The sequence below is a fragment of the Sinocyclocheilus grahami genome, unplaced genomic scaffold, assembly GCF_001515645.1.
Source record: "Sinocyclocheilus grahami isolate Dianchi unplaced genomic scaffold, SAMN03320097.WGS_v1.1 scaffold809.1, whole genome shotgun sequence".
Lineage (NCBI taxonomy): Eukaryota > Metazoa > Chordata > Actinopteri > Cypriniformes > Cyprinidae > Sinocyclocheilus > Sinocyclocheilus grahami.
Genome location: NW_015505988.1, coordinates 576310 through 593774, shown reverse-complemented (window position 1 = coordinate 593774; position 17465 = coordinate 576310). Strand labels below are relative to the sequence as shown.

The window sequence follows — 17465 nt, the reverse complement described above, 5'->3', positions numbered from 1 at the left end:
TTTATTTATTTGTAAAGCTTTCTGCCTTTTTGCAACCCTAAATAGGAATTAATAAATTTGAATGGACTTACAGTACATTGTTTTATATGTAGGCCTGTGGGTGTGGGTTTGTGTTTTCCAGAATATTAAACAATTCAACATCCTATGTGTTGTGGTCAGTTCAGCTCAAATTTATACTCATGAATTGAAGAGAGGCCAGTTCTTGAAATCCGAATTTGCCCAATTTAGGTCTGCATGCATATGTACAAAGGGACTTGGTATTAAGAGTGCTGTAAGTGATTTATTTATGGAATGGTACACAGAAAATTATCTTACCCAACACTACTAGCCATTTCATAATAGCAGATGAATAAATAAATAAAAAAACATTAGTTATCTGTTTAAAACTCAAATCAAAGTGATTTGTTTTGGGAAACAGAATTACATCCCCTACAATTCAATGAAATCATAGCTGTGCTAAAATAAAACTCAAATTAAATAATTAAAATAAAAGTAGCATTCAATTGTTTTAAGATTGTTGAAAGAGTTTACAATGTATCATAATCATATCAACACATTTACATGTACTACTTCACAACCAGCACAGAATTACTACTTTTATATGTACTGCAACAATGTTGATACTTCTGACCAGACAGCTGGAGTCAAAGTGAGCCAAGGACCACCACTGTTGCACGCTCAAACTAGGTGTACATAAGGAGAGTGTAATATGATGTGTTTAAATTCATTACATAATTTATTTAAAACTCAAATTAAATAATTAAAATAAAAGTAGCATTCAATTGTTTTAAGATTGTTGAAAGAGTTTACAATGTATCATAATCATATCAACACATTTACATGTACTACTTCACAACCAGCACAGAATTACTACTTTTATATGTACTGCAACAATGTTGATACTTCTGACCAGACAGCTGGAGTCAAAGTGAGCCAAGGACCACCACTGTTGCACGCTCAAACTAGGTGTACATAAGGAGAGTGTAATATGATGTGTTTAAATTCATTACAGAGAAGAATGTTAGAGTTATTATTTCTTGAAAATCCCAATAATGTGATAAATTACCTTAAAATTATGTAACTCGTAACACCTATCCATTTGACTAAACTCTCCATGTCAGTTTTGTTTCCTTTTCTATCCCCCATTCCTCCAGCTTCTGTTTTGTCTAAAGAAAAAAAAATATCAATCCGTTATTATGAATTACTACTGGTACTCACACTCTCTTTGCTTGTCTTAGTAACTGTCACTTTCAACATAACAAGGCCTGGGAAAAAGGGAAAAAAACCTTTTTCAACTTTTGCTTTACATTTTAAAGGACAAACTAAATATTACATGAGCAATTTGCAATGCTGTTACTAAAATGAGAAGAAATAGTTATTTGTGTGACTTTAAATGTTCTAGCAATAAACATCAAGATTTTGCCAGAATGTGTAGCAGGGCTGGGGAAAAAAATCCCTAAAATAAGTTGTCACTCAGCCATTTTGAGACCAAAAGCTGGTTTATATATAATTCACATGACCACAATGTTGTGGTTACAACAGGGTATGTGCCCATGGTGCATGCTGGGCCTCTTATATTGAATCAGAATATACATTCTCCTGTTGTAGGACAGGCTAATTCAGAGATCAGTATCAGACTGTGGATATATATATCTGAAGTTGTCCTCTCTGTCCTTGAAATTGTGCTTGGTTATTTCAAAGAACAACAGTCAATTTTAAACTATAATCAGTGCATGCTTCCGTTCTACCACATTATGCATTTCTGGTGACAGCACTCCAACTGTGTGTTTTAAATGACAGTTTTTCTGAGGAGAGGAGAAATGAAGAGAAGGGAAAGAAGATGATTTTTTAAACGTTGCATTGCATTGGCTTAGGATTGTGGAGTCATTAAATGCTGATGGAAAAGCAGTGTCTTCAGTTACTTTTTGAAAAGTTGTGGTGGTTTCAGCAGTTCAGGTATAGGTTGGCAGCTCATTTCACCAGAGAGCTTCGCAGCATATTGTGTCAGGAAGGGTCTGATTATCCTGATGTTGTAAAGCACAAACCTACATGTCGGAGCCATTGTCGAAATATGGGTGTAAAAGCAGTTAGTCTTCATATACAATCCCAGGTTCTTTGCTTTCCTGGTTGATATTAGTGTTGTAGACCCCCAGCTGGACAGTGATGTTGCGGTTTGCAGGGATTACAAGGAGCACCGTTTTCACAAGACTGAACTGGAAATGGCACTCCTTCATCAAAGTTGAGTTGGCTGAAAGGCAGACACTGATATGAACTGAAGTGGTGGGGTCATCAGAATCAGAATCAGAATGAGCTTTATTGCCAGGTATGTTTACACATACGAGGAATTTGTTTTCGTGACAGAAGCTTCCACAGTGTAACAGAATGACAGTGACAGAACAAAAAACACAGATAATAAAAATAAAAATAGAACAAGTAAATAAGGAATAAAAATATATAAATTGACAATTGTGTGTGCAGGTATATTACAATAGACAGTTTTTTTTGTATGTACAGGTACTGTATATTATGTGCAAATTTGAGGTGTAGACTGAGTATGAGTGTTAGATAAAGAAGTGTATGAGTGAATAAATTGTGTGTGTTCCACGGTTATTGTCAAGTGTTCATGAGATGGATGGCCTGAGGGAAGAAACTGTTCCTGTGTCTGGTCGCTCTGGTGCTCAGCGGAGGTTCGCCAGATGGATGCTCGGCAACGGTGTCCTGAATCCGCACTGTCTGAGCTTCACGAGCGCACCGGCTCGCTTCCCCCGTCTGCGCGTCCTGAAGCGCTTAATCAGCGCCACAGCTCCCCCGACAACAATGTCCAGCAAAACATCCGAATAGTCGAAAACCGGTGAAATATCGGGTGGTGTGTACTTCCGAAAGTCCAGCAATTCGTCTCTGGTGAAACTGATTGCAGGGATATAACTAAAGACAGGACAAACTGACAAAAACATAAAAACAACTGCAGAGCACGCCACGGAGGCAGCCATCAGCGTCGGCGCCATCTTAAATAAAATCAGGTTGAAACAACAGATATAGCTGTGTATCATCTGCATAGCAATGCTAGGAGAAGCCATGTGTCTTTGTAATCATGCCCAGTGAGGTTGTGTAAATGGAGAAATGAAGAGAAGTGAGCACTGAACATTGAGGTGCTAATGTGATTAGCTTATGTGATTCAGACACTCCTCCTCTCTGTGAAACCTTGAAATATCTGCCTGTGAGGTACGACTAAAGCAACCTGTGATGTCCAAGTCAGAAAGGGTCGACAGGAGGAACTGGTGGTCAATAAAGGATCACTGTGTCAGCCTTCATTATCAATCTCTCTTTAGTCATAAAAGTCTGATGCTCTCTTTTGTAAGGCTCTTTAAACCTCATTTCAACTGAAGTGCTCCCCACAATGGTTGGCTGCCGAGAGATTTTATGACACCAAAGAAGGATTGTAATTTACACCCGGTCATGGGATTTGCATACTTCTGAACTGCACTCTGGAACATAGGAAGCTTACCAATTCTAGGTTCTTCCATACGGCCTGGCCTTAGCACCTCATACCTTCGTGAAGTGCATGGATGCTGATTAGGCTCCATTGCAACTCCAGGCAATTATGACAGAGAACGTCAGTAGCTTGGGGTGCAGATTTTGAAGGTCACAGTCTTTCACTTCACCTCTTGGCATTCAAGGTCACTCTACTACAAATTTTGTCAGTCATCTAACTGTGTGTCTTTGGAGGTATGTGGTGCGGTGGCAGGCTGGGTATATAAACCTTATTCACATACATACAGTACACTTATACGCAAAGTAAACCTTAGCAGTGGGTTTTGTGGTTAGGGTAAACATTTATCTTTGTGGCCTCTCTTTGTGGTTATTTTATATTTGTATTTAATTTATATTACTTATATAGTTAGATTATATTTATGCTCTACACAGTCTGGTAATCAGTCTGACGATAGAGATGTCTTCCACTGGTGATGCTACTCGTAACAGCAGTGGCCAATCACATTCAAGGAATGGAAAGGCACCAGATATCAATCCCCTCCTCGTCAGAAAGGGATGAATATGTCCTCTGAGTGGAAGATGTCTCTACCGCCAGGCTGATTACCCGACTGTGGAACATAAATAGAAACTTACCAAACATGTTTCTAGAGTTTATAGCATAAGTTTTTCTAAGTTGCTTAGATAACATTTACCTGGGGTCACTGTTGCAAATAATAGCTATATTATTTATTTAAAGATAAATAAGCAGTTATCGATCACCATTTTTGTTTCTCATAAGAAGCATTACAATTGACTTCCATTGCTACATTCAGTTAAACAGCATTGCATTTATCCATCCTGTGTTCACATCAGTTATTTGTTTCTAATATTTAATTTAGTATCTTCCTTCTTGTTTATTTATTTATTATCTATCAGCAATGATTATTAATTTATTGGTATCACTAATAGTTGTGGTATTTACTCCTTGCATGTCTGTTGTTAATAAATCACATTAATTGTATTAACTGTCTTTCTTGTATCAGTGATCAAAGGCTCTTCCAGTTACCCGAATTCTCACAAATGCTTCAGCTAAATAAAATAAAATAAATTACATTACATATAAATTAGATAATAACATTGGATGTGTGCTACTAATGCTTCATGGAGCATTACATTGTATAGTAGCCTATTTCTGAAATGTGAAACTACAGATTATCCATTCTCTGTTTTATCACAAACTGTTTAATACTTACCCACTGTAAGATAGCATTTATCACTGCAGGCTCATTAAGATTCTGACCAGATTTGACCCTCAATCTTACTATTTGTTTCTTTGTACCTGTTACAATATAAGAAGTGGTATTTATTCCTGACCACTGAAAATTTGAAGAAAGAAACATTTATATCTTTGATATACTTTTTTTGGATGTTACAGATGATTAAAGAAGTATGATGGCAAATTAACATATAAAGTTTGAATACACTTGTTGACCAAATAGGGTTAGAAGAATGTCTCGGTTACGTACGTAACCCTCGTCCCCTGATGGAGGGAACAGAGACGTTATGTCGTGACGACATATGGGGTCTCACTTGGGAACCCAATCATCTCTGAGTTTAAGAGAAATCGCCAATGAGAATTGGCTAGTAGATTTTGCATGCTGAGCCACTCCCCATGCACGCGGGTATATAAGGTGACAGTGTGCATCCACTCATTAGGTTTTATGCTGAGGAGCCGAGAACGTGTCCCGGCAACAGCGAATGGTTCAAGGTTGTGGCATGGAGACATAACATCTCCGTTCCCTCCATCAGGAAACGAGCTTCACTGTAACCCTCAGATCTCCCAGAGTACTAACTGGCGGTCCTCTGCTCGTAGCATAGAAACCAGGACGGGTAATAACAGAGGGGTCTGCTCCACTCCCCTTGAGGAGAGAGAGACGTGATCGCACCGATGCCATGGTCATAGGCCCACAATAGACGCATGACTCATGCACGAGCGCCGTTTCAGCATGCTGCAGGCCCAGACACTGAAGACCGCGATTGTGGCCATCGACAGAGGAGAGGAAACGACCGCATCCAGAAGGACACAGATGAAACAGTATCTTGAAAAAGACGCGAATCGTCCGTGATTTGCTCTTTTAGAGGAAACTGCTCTTTTAGCTTAAGCGCCCAGGGGAATCACTGCTGACTCCAGCCTCCACAACACAAAGATGAATGGCTTTGTAGTGAGTATAAACATCAACTACTCTGCTCCGAATCAAAAATCTAACGAGTGGATGCACGTGGAGTGGCTCAGCATGCAAAAAGCCAGTTCTCATTGGCGTTTTCTCTTAAACTCAGAGATGATTGGGTTCCCAAGTGAGACCCCATACGTCGTCACAACATAACTCATAGTAACCGACAGATAGGGATTGTGCATTTCTAATGTTTGTAATGAACAATCAGTAGCTAAGGACCAGACATGAAACTTACGGTGCATGCAGAGGAATGGAAGGACGTTTGAGCAGTCCTGATAACTGATTATACCACCAGGATCTGAAACACCACAAGGACTATGCAGCCCAGATTGTAAATGCAACCTTGTAAAGGAGACACTGGAGACATTCGTTGCATCTGACCATTTCCACACATCTCTGAACAGACCAATCCAAGCACTTGCATATGGACTCATCAGCACAGTCAGCTGGTTTTTCTCAGTTTGATTTTGAATGATGACCAGATCTGTGTAATACTGTCTGCAGTAGCTCTGAGCATCCTTCCAGGTCTTGGTATCACTGATGAAAACAAACCTGTTTGCTCCATTCTCTGTAACAAAAAAAAGGTTAAATTGCGTTTATTTTTACACAGTGTAATTTTCACAGGTTAAATTTCAATGCTGCAGCCAGACATGACAAGTAGTGATCACCTGTTTTGAAATGCCTCATGTGCATAAATACCTTAAATCAGATCCAACAGTATGGTTGGATTTTCTATTGAGCAATCCAAAATGAAAAGCATTTAAAACAAGTGAAAACTGTGAAGCAGTACAAATCTGGAAGACGATACAAAGTAATTTAAAATGCAGTTTAACATATTCAGTGCAGCCCTTGATATATAAAAATGTGATCTTCCTCTCCATTAAACTTTCAGGATTTTTATGTTGAAGTGTTTCCTGTGCCATGTTTAAAGTCTGATTATTCCAAGGTCTTATTAACTTGTTACTCCATGTGTATATAACCCCTAGTGTTTCCTTTGTTTATTGTTGGTTCATGTCCTTCCATGGATGTTGTGAGCAGTTGCTTTCAGTTCTGTTTTGTTGTACTCCCTTGTTTCCTGGTTCTCGCTTGTTTATATCTGTTTTGCAGGTTATTTCTATTATTATTAAAACGTACCCAACATTTAGATCCCGATTCCCTTGTTTTCTGCGTTCATGCACATTAGTTAGTTAGTTAGTTAGTTAGAGCTCGGTTCCAAGCCATAGTGACTTGATGGATAAATTATCTATAAGAAGATCTATCTTGTGCAAGTTGATTGAGCTCGGCCAGTGTCCGTGTTGACATTGTGCTGATTGTATCGAGCCATCGAGTTGCTGGCCTTCCTCGTTTCCTTATTCTCTTTGTTCGGCCAAGCATGATGTCCTTTTCCAGTGATTGATGTCTCCTGATGATGTGGCCAAAGTAGGCGAGTTGTAATTGTGTAATCCGAGATTCGAATTATATTGCTGGCTTGATTTGTTTGTCCTTCTTGCGGTCCATGGGATTGATAAAATTCTTCTCCAGCACTACATTTCAAATGCAATGATCTGTCGACTGTCCTGTTTCTTTAACGTCCTTCTTCGTTCCTGAAGTCCTTAACAACTTCTATTTCATCGCCATTCAGCTGGTAAGTGTACTGGTCATCTACGGTCTCTACGATTCCTGTCCCGCTGTTGCTGAGCCACGACAGCGATTGGGATCGCGGGGATCGCAAATGGATCTAGTGCTCTCTCTCGAGGTTCGGAAGCCCGCGCTGCGGTCTCTTCCCTCTTTCAGTGAGAGCTCTATGCTGCAGCTATCTTCCTCCGAGGAGGTTGATGTTAGCAATGATGTATGTGAGATTGAGGACTCGCCATCTAAATCTTTTGCATATGAAAAGCATACTGCATTTTAGATTGCTTGATTCTTCCTGCCCTCGCTATAATTAGGGGTGGGGATGCACGTGATTTATGTGTGGTTTGTTTTGGAGCGGAGCACGCACAGTCAGCTCTTGAGTGGGCTGGCTGTGTTCATTCATAAAATGTCCCTAAGTGTACAAGTGTGCATTACCTTGGATGTTTAGCTCTGCTCCCGCTGGTGTTTCTTCTCAAGTCTTATGCATTATAAAATTGAGTGGCTCTTTACGGCATTACGGGTCTGCAGCAAATAATGTCGGGGGAATCAGTAAGCAGACGGGAGGTTCCTTTTCACTCTCTTTCCCCCAAACGTGTGCAAATGTATAAATGTGTTTGCAGCCTATATATTATAATCAGACAGTGTTCACTTGGCCGTCTGGTTGTTTGGCTGCATTCAAGTCTGAGGAATTAAATGATGAATATTCATCTGGGTTTGAGAATTTAGATATATATTTTGTATACATATATATATATATATATATATATGTATATATATATATTATTCAGCAGAGGGATCGGAGACAGGCCTCATCCTTTCTCCTCCCTCACTCTCTAAATACAGCGCTCTCTTGGTATATAAAAAATTCTCGAGTCAGAGCAAGGTGTCTCTTCCTCTGAGGAGGTTGATGTGGTCAGCAAAATATGAAGAGTTGGTATATCTACCGGTTTTCACTGTCTCCACACTGAGGTGTTGAGAGCATGGGTTTAACCATTTTTCATTCCAGCTCATCTGCCCTTTACATTTTTTTTTCTATTTTCCGGGCTGAATGAGTAGGTTTATAGGGTGATGTCTAAGGTGGGATAGACGCCTGTGGGATATCGGTTCCCATTGCAGCATCACCCCTAAGGCCCCAACATTTTCCAATGCTGGATACAGGTCTCAGGGGCTGCTGGGTGGGAGCAGCCCTAGCTGTGTTCCAGCTCCTCATTCGGGGAGCATCTCTTCTCATACTCCCCCAGTATATCTGGAGTCAGAGCTGCGTTCCCGGGCCGAAGGCTTCTAAGCAGAAAGTAGATCTGCGGACCATCATTCTCACTAGATAGTCTTCGACTAAAAGGTCCTGACGCCTATGGCTTCAGGACTTTCTTGAGGAAGGCTTCAACACTTTCTTGAGGAAGGAGGCCATCGAGATGGTCCTTCCTCTCAACAGAGAGTCCGGGTTCTACAGCCGGTACTTCATCGTTCCGAAGAAGGATAGGTTACGTCCGATTTTAGATCTGTGTTTGTTGAACCACTCAGTCATGCGACTCAAGTTCAGAATGCTCACGATCAAACTGGTCGTGTCTCAAATCAGGTCAGAGGACTGGTTTGTGACGATAGATCTGAAGGACACATACTTCCATATATCCATCCTTCCTCAACACAGGAAGTTCCTGAGGTTTGCTTTCGGGGGCAAAGCGTACCAATATTGGGTTCTTCCGTTCAGTCTGGCACTCTCACCCCACACTTTCACCAAGTGTGTGGATGCTGCTCTGGCTCCTCTGCGACTCCAGGGCATCCCCCATACTGAATTACATCAATGATTGGTTGATACTAGCTCAATCAGAGCAGATAGTGGTTTGGCATCGAGATGTCGTTCTCGTTCACATGAAAGAGTTAGGTTTAATACTAAATGCAAAGAAAAGTGTGTTTTCTCCAGTACAGAGGACCACTTATCTGGGCGTAGTGTGGGATTCAACCATGATGCAGGCACGTCTGTCTCCTGCTCGGATCAAGGCGATCCTCACGGCAGTCAGAGTGAGAGAAGGCTAGTCACTCACTGTGAAGCAGTTCCAGAAACTGTTGGGTCTGATGGCAGCTATGTCCAACGTGATACCTTTTGGCCTGCTGTACATGAGACCCTTGTAGTGGTGGCTCAAGACCAAAGGGTTTTCCCTGAGGTGCAACCCGCTTCACATGATCAAGATCACGCGGCGATGCTTACGTGCCTTAGACATGTGGAAGAAACCTTGGTTCCTGTCACAAGGCACCGTTTTGGGGGCTCCATGTCGTTGCGTAATGCTAATGACGGACACCTCCCTCACGGACTGGGGAGCGGTCATGAGTGGCCCACCCAGGGTCTGTGGGAAGGTCCCCATCTCATGTGACACATCAACTGCCTGGAGATTCTGGCCGTGTCTTGAGCATTGAAGCAATTTCTCCCAGACCTGAGAGGCCATCATGTGCTTGATCGCATAGACAACACATCGGTGGTCTCTTACATCAACTGCCAGGGGGATCTACGCTCGCGCCAGCCTGTAAAGGCCAGACCCTTCTGTGGTCCCAGGGGAAACTGCTCTCCGTGAGGGCAGTGTACATCCCTGGACACCTCAATCAGGGAGCAGACATCCTGTCGAGGCAGGGACTGAGGCCCGGGCAATGGAAGCTTCACACCAAGGTGGTGGAGCAGATTTGGAAGAAGTTTGGTCGAGCCCAAGTAGACTTGTTTGCGTCTCAAGAGACCTCACAATGTCCCCTGTGGTTCTCCCTCACGCATCCAGCTCCACTGGGGCTGGATGCTATGGTACAGACGTGGCCGAGGCTTTGTCTGTACGCCTTCCCCGATTGCTCTGCTCCTGGGAATTCTGGCGAGAGTTCGCCAGGACGGGGTTCATCTCATAATAATAGCCCCATATTGGCCGGCCATGGTTTGCAGACCTGGTAGCCCTACTCGAAGACTCCATGGGAGATTCCCATTCGGCGGAATCTCCTCTCTCAGGGGGGGGGCACCATCTTTCACCCCCACCCAAAGTTGTGGAAACTGTGGGTGTGGCCCCTGAGGGGGCACAACTTGTAGCTTCCAGTCTCTCAACTGAGGTTGTTGAGACCATACTCCACTCCAGAGCTCCCTCCACGAGGAAACTGTACTCCTTGAAGTGGGTTGTTCACTTCATGGTGCGGAAATCGTCAGCTGCTCCCAGTTAACTGCCCAGTTGGTTCAGTTCTGGAGTTCCTGCAGGAACGATTCTTCGCAGGTTTGACTCCCTCCACCTTTAGAGTGTTCGTGGTGGCCATAGCTGCTTTCCACATTCCTTTAGGTGGTCATTCACTGGGGGCGAAACCCGTTGGTACATGTTTATTTCACTGTGCTTGAGGCCAGGAGAAGTATGGTACTGCTCCAGACTTTCAGGTGCTTCTTTCTTAGCGGTGCTCGCCATGATTTCACACTAGACAGGCATTTATCAGTATGGTGGCGTGGGCATACTCATTCCCAAAGCATTTTCGACGCAGCTCGAGTTCCTGAAGGGGAACGTCTCTAGGTTACGTATGTAACCCTGGTTCTCCGAGGGAACGAGACACTCCGTCGTGTTGCCATACTTCCTGCATCCCTGTGGGTGACTTGCTTCAACTATCGAAAGCTAATGCTGCTTGTTTCAGGTGCACTTTTAAGCTCTCTGATCTCTACGTCACCCTGCCCGTGACATTTCACCATTCCATTGGACTGATTTCACATGTGATTCAGAGTGTGGGCATACAGGGGTGTTCCCAAAGCTTTTTCGACGCAGCGTCTTGTTCCCTCAGGGAACCAGGGTTACATACGTTTACCTAGAGACATTCCTCATGCCCTCTGAGCTGCTCGTTATCAAAGTGGTATCATCCGCATATCTGAGATTGTTCATGTTATGCCACCCAATACAAATTCCTTCTTCGCTTTCAGCAAGCTTGGCATTCCTGAAGATTACTTTAGCATATAAGTTGAACAAAAATGGTCATAGAATACATCCTTGTCTGACTCCGCGTTCCACTCTAAACCACTGGGTTTCTCCATACTCAGGTCTGACTGTGGCCTCTTGGTCTTCATAGAGACTTTTTATGAGGTTGATCAGATGGATTGGCACACCCATATTCTTTAGCATCATCATTAGACAATAGCATCACAGAGACAATCATAATTTCGTCTTCTACCCCCAGGTTATTCTGGTAGAGTTCTCAGTGTATTCTTTCCACTGGTTTTTGATTTCTTCCGGCTCTGTCAACTTGGTCCCATTGGAATTTTTCATTCCTGGGTCGGAATAAACTCTGTTCCCTGAGTTCCCTAAGTTCCCTGCTGATCCTATTTGCTGCTTGCCGATTGCCACTGGCATTGACTGCTCGCCTTTTATCCAAAATCTTCAAAGTATCGGCAGTTATCCATGGTTGTGAAGGTATTTTCTGCTTTTTGGCAAGTGTTTTTGCAGCTTCATCATTAACTATAGTTCGTATGTCCATCCATAGCTCCTCAGGTTCTTTATCAGTGGTGCCCAGTACTGAAAAATGATTATGTAGATTGCTCCAGAACACCTGCGGGATACTGGTCAAATAAAATTTTGGCACCATCAGCTGTCTTCTCTTCTTTCGAAGCTGAATTTTAAACTTGCACATTAAAGGTTTGTGATCAGTTCCACAATCAGTTCCTGGCTTTGTTTTCACCGTTATTATTTGATTCTTATGGATACCATTTGGTGATGTCCAACATCCACATTACAGAAGTAAAAGTACTGTCATAAAATGAGCTCACTGTAGCTGTTGTGAAGCTGTTTTGCTTACAACTTCCTGTGTGTGCAATGCAACATGTTAACTGCTAAATTATCCTTGATTATCCTGGACAGTTAGAGATTTGTTATACCTTATTACAGGGCTTCCTCAAATCTAGTCCTCGGGGGCCACTGCCCTGCAGAGTTTAGCTCAAACTCTGAACAAACTCACTTAACTGTAATTTTCTAGGGATCCTGATGACCTTCATGGGCTGGCTCAGGTGTGTTTGATTAGGGTCGGACCTAAACTCTGCAAGGCATTGGCCCTCCAGGGCAAGATTTGAGGAATATGCCTTATTAGTATGCTAGGCTGCTTACTACATTGTCCACTCAAAATATTTACATTAATAACATTGCTTCTGTCATTTCTTACCATTGAAGCAAAAAAATGGATATAGACCATTGCAATCATAATCATTCCATGAGCTACCATGCATCAAACCACATGCCTCATATCCACCATAGTTGTTTGGTTCTCCAGAGCTCCAAGTGCTAAATGCAATTTTCTGATTTTGATAAGACCACCGCCAGCTATTGATGTCATTGTACAGTCCAGTCCAAGCCATTTTAGTAATTTTTTGAACTACTTCTCGTAGATTCAACCAGTCTTCATCACTTTGAACAGTAGCCAGGTCAATGTGATTCTCTCTGCAGTAAGCTTGTGCCTGTTTCCAAGTCTTCTGTTCCTGAATTACAACATACTCACGTGAGATGCCCCCAGTAAATGAACAGAATCCTGTTGAGAAAAGTATTGAAAGTTACAGTGTGCAGACATACACATGCAAAAAAGCCAAACAGCGTCGCGCCAGACACAAATCTAGATCAAAGAAAAGCTTTTTGAGGTGTGTAAATCCAACATATGAATCCAAAATCAAACAACAGATCCGCACATGAAAAATATGCCAAAAAAGCTCAAAAGACATTTAATATCCAGAGGCCAAAATACACTGCACAAAGTGAAAAGGTGCAAAAAGTGCTAAACGTTTTCGTGATCAACCCTTCATCAGTGTTGTGTTTCCAGGTATACACCTGCACTCATTTAAACACTATCACCGTAATTACATTAATATTCCGGACCTTAAATATACCAACAAACAGGCAAAAGATATATATATATAATATATATATATATATATATATATTTTTAAACCATATAATAAAAAATAAAAAAACAGATAGAATAAAAAAAGAATAGATCAAGCTAGTGTTAGAGGCCTTTTTTGCTTTTGTTAATCAGAAGTCAGAAAGTCAGAATTATAATTGTGTAATAAATAAAAAGAAACAAATAGATAGAATGCAAAAAGATTAGAGAAGCAAGTGTTAGTTTTTTTTTAAGAAAAACAAGCAGTTAGTAAATAAATAGATTGCACGTCTAAAAGTTTTTATTTATTTTTTTATTTTTTTTAAGAATAGAATTAGAATAGAGAGTGCTAAAGTTAGAGGGTCAAATAAAGATGGAAGATATGTGATTCTTGAAGATGGTTAAGGACTCAGCTGCTCGGACTGAGTTGGGCAGGTCATTCCACCAGGAGGGAACATTTAATTTAAAAGTCAGAGAAAGTGATTTTGTGCCTCTTTGGGATGGCACAATTAAGTGTCGTTCACTTGCAGAATGCAAGCTTCTAGAGGGCACATAAGTCTGAAATAATGAATTTAGGTTAAGGGGTGCAGAGCCAGTGGTGGTTTTGATAAACAGAGGTGTGACATGCATTCTTGCTGGATTAATTGTGTGTATATATATATACACCCATATCATATAAATATATAAACCCTACAAAAAGGTTTTTATACAAAGATTCACAACATCAAAAAATATCATATAATATAAAGATATTATAACAGATAACATATAAAGATGCCAAAATATAGGCTACCTTAGAATAAGTATTTCAAACAGATATATCAATCACATACATCAATCTAAATTAATATACACCAAAATCTTTAAAAAACAACCAAGATTAAAATCTTCATTCATACCACAAGGATATAAACATTTGAGATCATAGATCCATTTACTCTCCCTTTGTAAGTCTCTCCGCTCCATGTTCCCCTCCACGATTGTGTGATACGATTTATAACTACAAAATTTAAATCAGTGACTGAATGACACATTTCATCAAAGAGGCGTGCAACTGGATATTTCTGGTCATTTCTTCTAATCACACTCAAATGTTCAATGATGCGTGTTTTAACTTGTCTATTAGTCTTACCTACATATTGCTTACCACATGAACAAGACAACAAATAGATAACATTTGTAGAAGTACATATCACAAACTGTTTTATTTTATAAGTACGATTTGTTATACTATTTTGAAAAGAAAAACATTTCCTACGAATATGTCTACATGCTGCACATCTTAAGCAGGAGAAGAAACCAACATTCTTACTTATGCGTCCATCAGAACAAACCTTAATGAAAGAATCAGATTTAACTAAAAAAAATCTCTAATATTCCTAGCTCATCGATGAGCAAAAAGAGGCGGGTCTGCAAAAAAGTCCTCACATACTGGATCACTAGTTAATATGGACTGATTTTTCTTAAAGAGGTCATATGATGTTGCTAAAAAAGAACATTATTTTTGTGTATTTGGTGTAATGAAATGTGTTTATGGGGTTAAAGGTTAAAAAACCACATTATTTTCCACATACTGTACATTATTGTTGCTCCTTCATGCCCCGCCTTTCTGAAACGCATCGATTTTTACAAAGCTCATCGTTCTGAAATGTGAGGTGTGCTCTGATTGGCCAGCTATCCAGTGTGTTGTGATTGGCCGAATACCTCAAGCGCGTGACAGAAATGTTATGCCCCTTACCATACTGTGATGCCGTGTCCCGGAGCGATGAGACAAAACCAATAAAACCCATTATAAAATAGGCATTTATTGCATCCAGTGGGGACATAATTATGGATTATAATGACATATACTGTCTTTTTACGCGTTGCATCGCACCGCGTAATCATGAAACCATGTCTGCATTTGTGATCGGAGAAATGACAAACAACAAGCGCTATTCTACACTGCTCAAAACTCGTGTTTGAGTCGTCAGTGGCAAATTCTTTAAATATGAAAATGTACTTACAGGCTGTGAGTCAGAACAGCTGGCATTGTAGGCTACTCTCCCAGGTTCGGGAAACAGTCCTCCGTAAAATGCGTTGCACACACACAAATATTTGGTCTGAACTGTTCTGGAACAGTGTTGTAAATACAACTTAACCACTGATTACTAGTTGTATCCTCTTTTGGAAGACCAAACAAAGTAGTTTCGCTTTCACAACGAAACACACAGTGTCTCCACGACATGGCAGTGGCGGCAGCAACAATACTACAGCAAGAATCAAAGTTTCTTTCTTTACTTCTTTCTTTGCATGAACATTTGGGTGGTGTTATGCAAATCTTCCCACACAGTGACGTAGACATGTGGGGGCATGTTTAAATGAGGCGTTTTAAGAGGGCGTGGACGAGTCTTAACTTTTACATAGAATATCTCTTTGAAAGTGAAAAGTGAAAGTGACGTAACATGTGGCCAAGTATGGTGACCCATACTTGGAATTAGTGCTCTGCATTGTAGCATATGGACCAATCAGACACACAATATATATTTTTGTGTTATATTTAACAAATACTCTGTAACACCCCTCAGTTAACAAGCCATATGAGGGTCTATGAACCCTTCCCCTGAAATGCACCTAATACCTTGGAAAGGCAGAACAGGCCTCTGGCTCCATGGCAACCAATGCTGATATCACTGGTTTTATTGCCCAAAGGAATGCAAGCAGAGAAACTTAGTTTTATTAATTGATACATTAGGTATCATTCGCACCTTTTTACAAAGGTGTGTTTGAACTAAGAAACTGATGTTTCCTTCAGGCTGTAGATCTGCTGAATATCCAATGGTCCCATAGCTTCATGTTTTATTTCCCTTCTCTTTACAGCCTAAGCTTTAATCCTGTTCCTATATCAACTGTATGTGTGTGTATGTGTGTATGTGTGTATGTTAGACTAGTTTAAGTGTTTATGTAGTTAATAAAGTCTTATATCACACCTGAGGTTGGTCATTGTTTGTTCATAATCACAGTCCCTAATCATGCAGATTTTTGCTACATGCTCTGTGTAGTATTGTACAGTAAGAAAGTTATTTCCCTTAACCAGGAAATGAACGTTCTTAGAATTGACAGACAGTTGACCCTGAGAGGTCAAGTAAATACTTACAGCGGATCTAAATATTTATAATTAATTATAACTAGTTATGATTAATTATGCATATTCCCCCTTTGAGCTGATTCGCTACAGCATTTAACCCATCCAAAGTGCGCACACACACAGCAGTGAACACACACACACACACACCGTGAACACACACCCAGAGTAGTGAGCAGCCATTTTTTTGCTGCGGCGCCTGGGGAGCAGTTGGAGGTTCGGTGCCTTGCTCAAGGGCACCTCAGTCGTGGTATTGAAGGTGGAAGAGAGTGCTGTACATTCACTCCCCCCACCTACAATTCCTGCTGGACCGGAGACTCAAACACAACCTTTGGGTTACGAGTCCAACTCTCTAACCATTAGGCCACGACTTCCCCAAGTCTTGGGGAAGATGACTTCCTCCAAACTTCTTGGGGTTGAGACTTTAGTCTTTGAAACTTTAGGGATCTTATCTATTCACAAACAGCTTGTAACACTCCAAAGAGAAAGGAAAACTTTAAATCGCATCATATAAAACCCCTTTAATTGCATTCTTTATAGCTTGACTATGTGCCGAATAAGTGGTAGTACAAACTACAGAATGTGACTTTTTATGTTGTTTAATCGATTTACATGACATGTCTCGAACTTTATCTAACGCAGCATCCAACCATTTTTTGGATAACCTCTAAGGATAAAGCACATTTTCACATCCTGTTGCTCAAAATCCAATTCCTCATTACAAAAATACGCTTTAGTCTAAGAAATTGTGTATAGGGTAAACCCTTCTTTAAAAAAGAGGGATGGGCACTAGTAGCATGAAGAATACTATTCTTGTCCATAGAAAAAGAAAAGAAAAACAACAGAACGAGTATCAATTTCTGAATTGAATGAGATAGAATCCACCATATTGTTTAAAAAGGTGAGCTATAAAATTTGGTCATAATTGCCAACTTTTTGATGACAATCAAGTCAAAATGTGATGAATAAATAAAAAAAATTCAGTTTATACAGTATAAAACCATTATGGCATTGGAATATCCTCATAAAACATGGGGTAATACTTTAGAATACTGTTCCATCATTAATGAATAACTATACAGGAACATATGAGTAACGCACTAGCACTCTAGTAACTAACAAGAAACTCTGATTAATGAATGAGTAAGTAATAGTGCTTAATTGAATGT

The 17465-nt window shown here is 40.7% G+C and overlaps 2 protein-coding genes across 2 annotated transcripts in view; both read right to left on the bottom strand.

Annotated features, from left to right (window-relative positions):
• Positions 1-1094: 1094 nt before the first annotated feature.
• Positions 1095-12674, bottom strand: LOC107562151 (C-type lectin-like). Its single transcript, XM_016246735.1, has 4 exons — positions 12465-12674; positions 5941-6273; positions 4725-4810; positions 1095-1166 (listed from the first exon to the last, which is right to left on the bottom strand). Exons 1-4 carry the CDS (start codon positions 12655-12657, stop codon positions 1104-1106), a joined length of 675 nt encoding a protein of 224 aa, XP_016102221.1. The 5' UTR covers positions 12658-12674; the 3' UTR covers positions 1095-1103.
• A 24-nt stretch (positions 12675-12698) lies between these two features.
• The window catches only part of LOC107562150 (potassium voltage-gated channel subfamily A member 5-like), a 65904-nt gene continuing 61137 nt past the window's right edge, over positions 12699-17465 (bottom strand). Inside the window, exon 2 of the mRNA XM_016246734.1 lies at positions 12699-12827. The gene's annotated coding sequence lies outside the window, so the exon portion shown is untranslated. The remainder of the gene's footprint in view (positions 12828-17465) is intronic.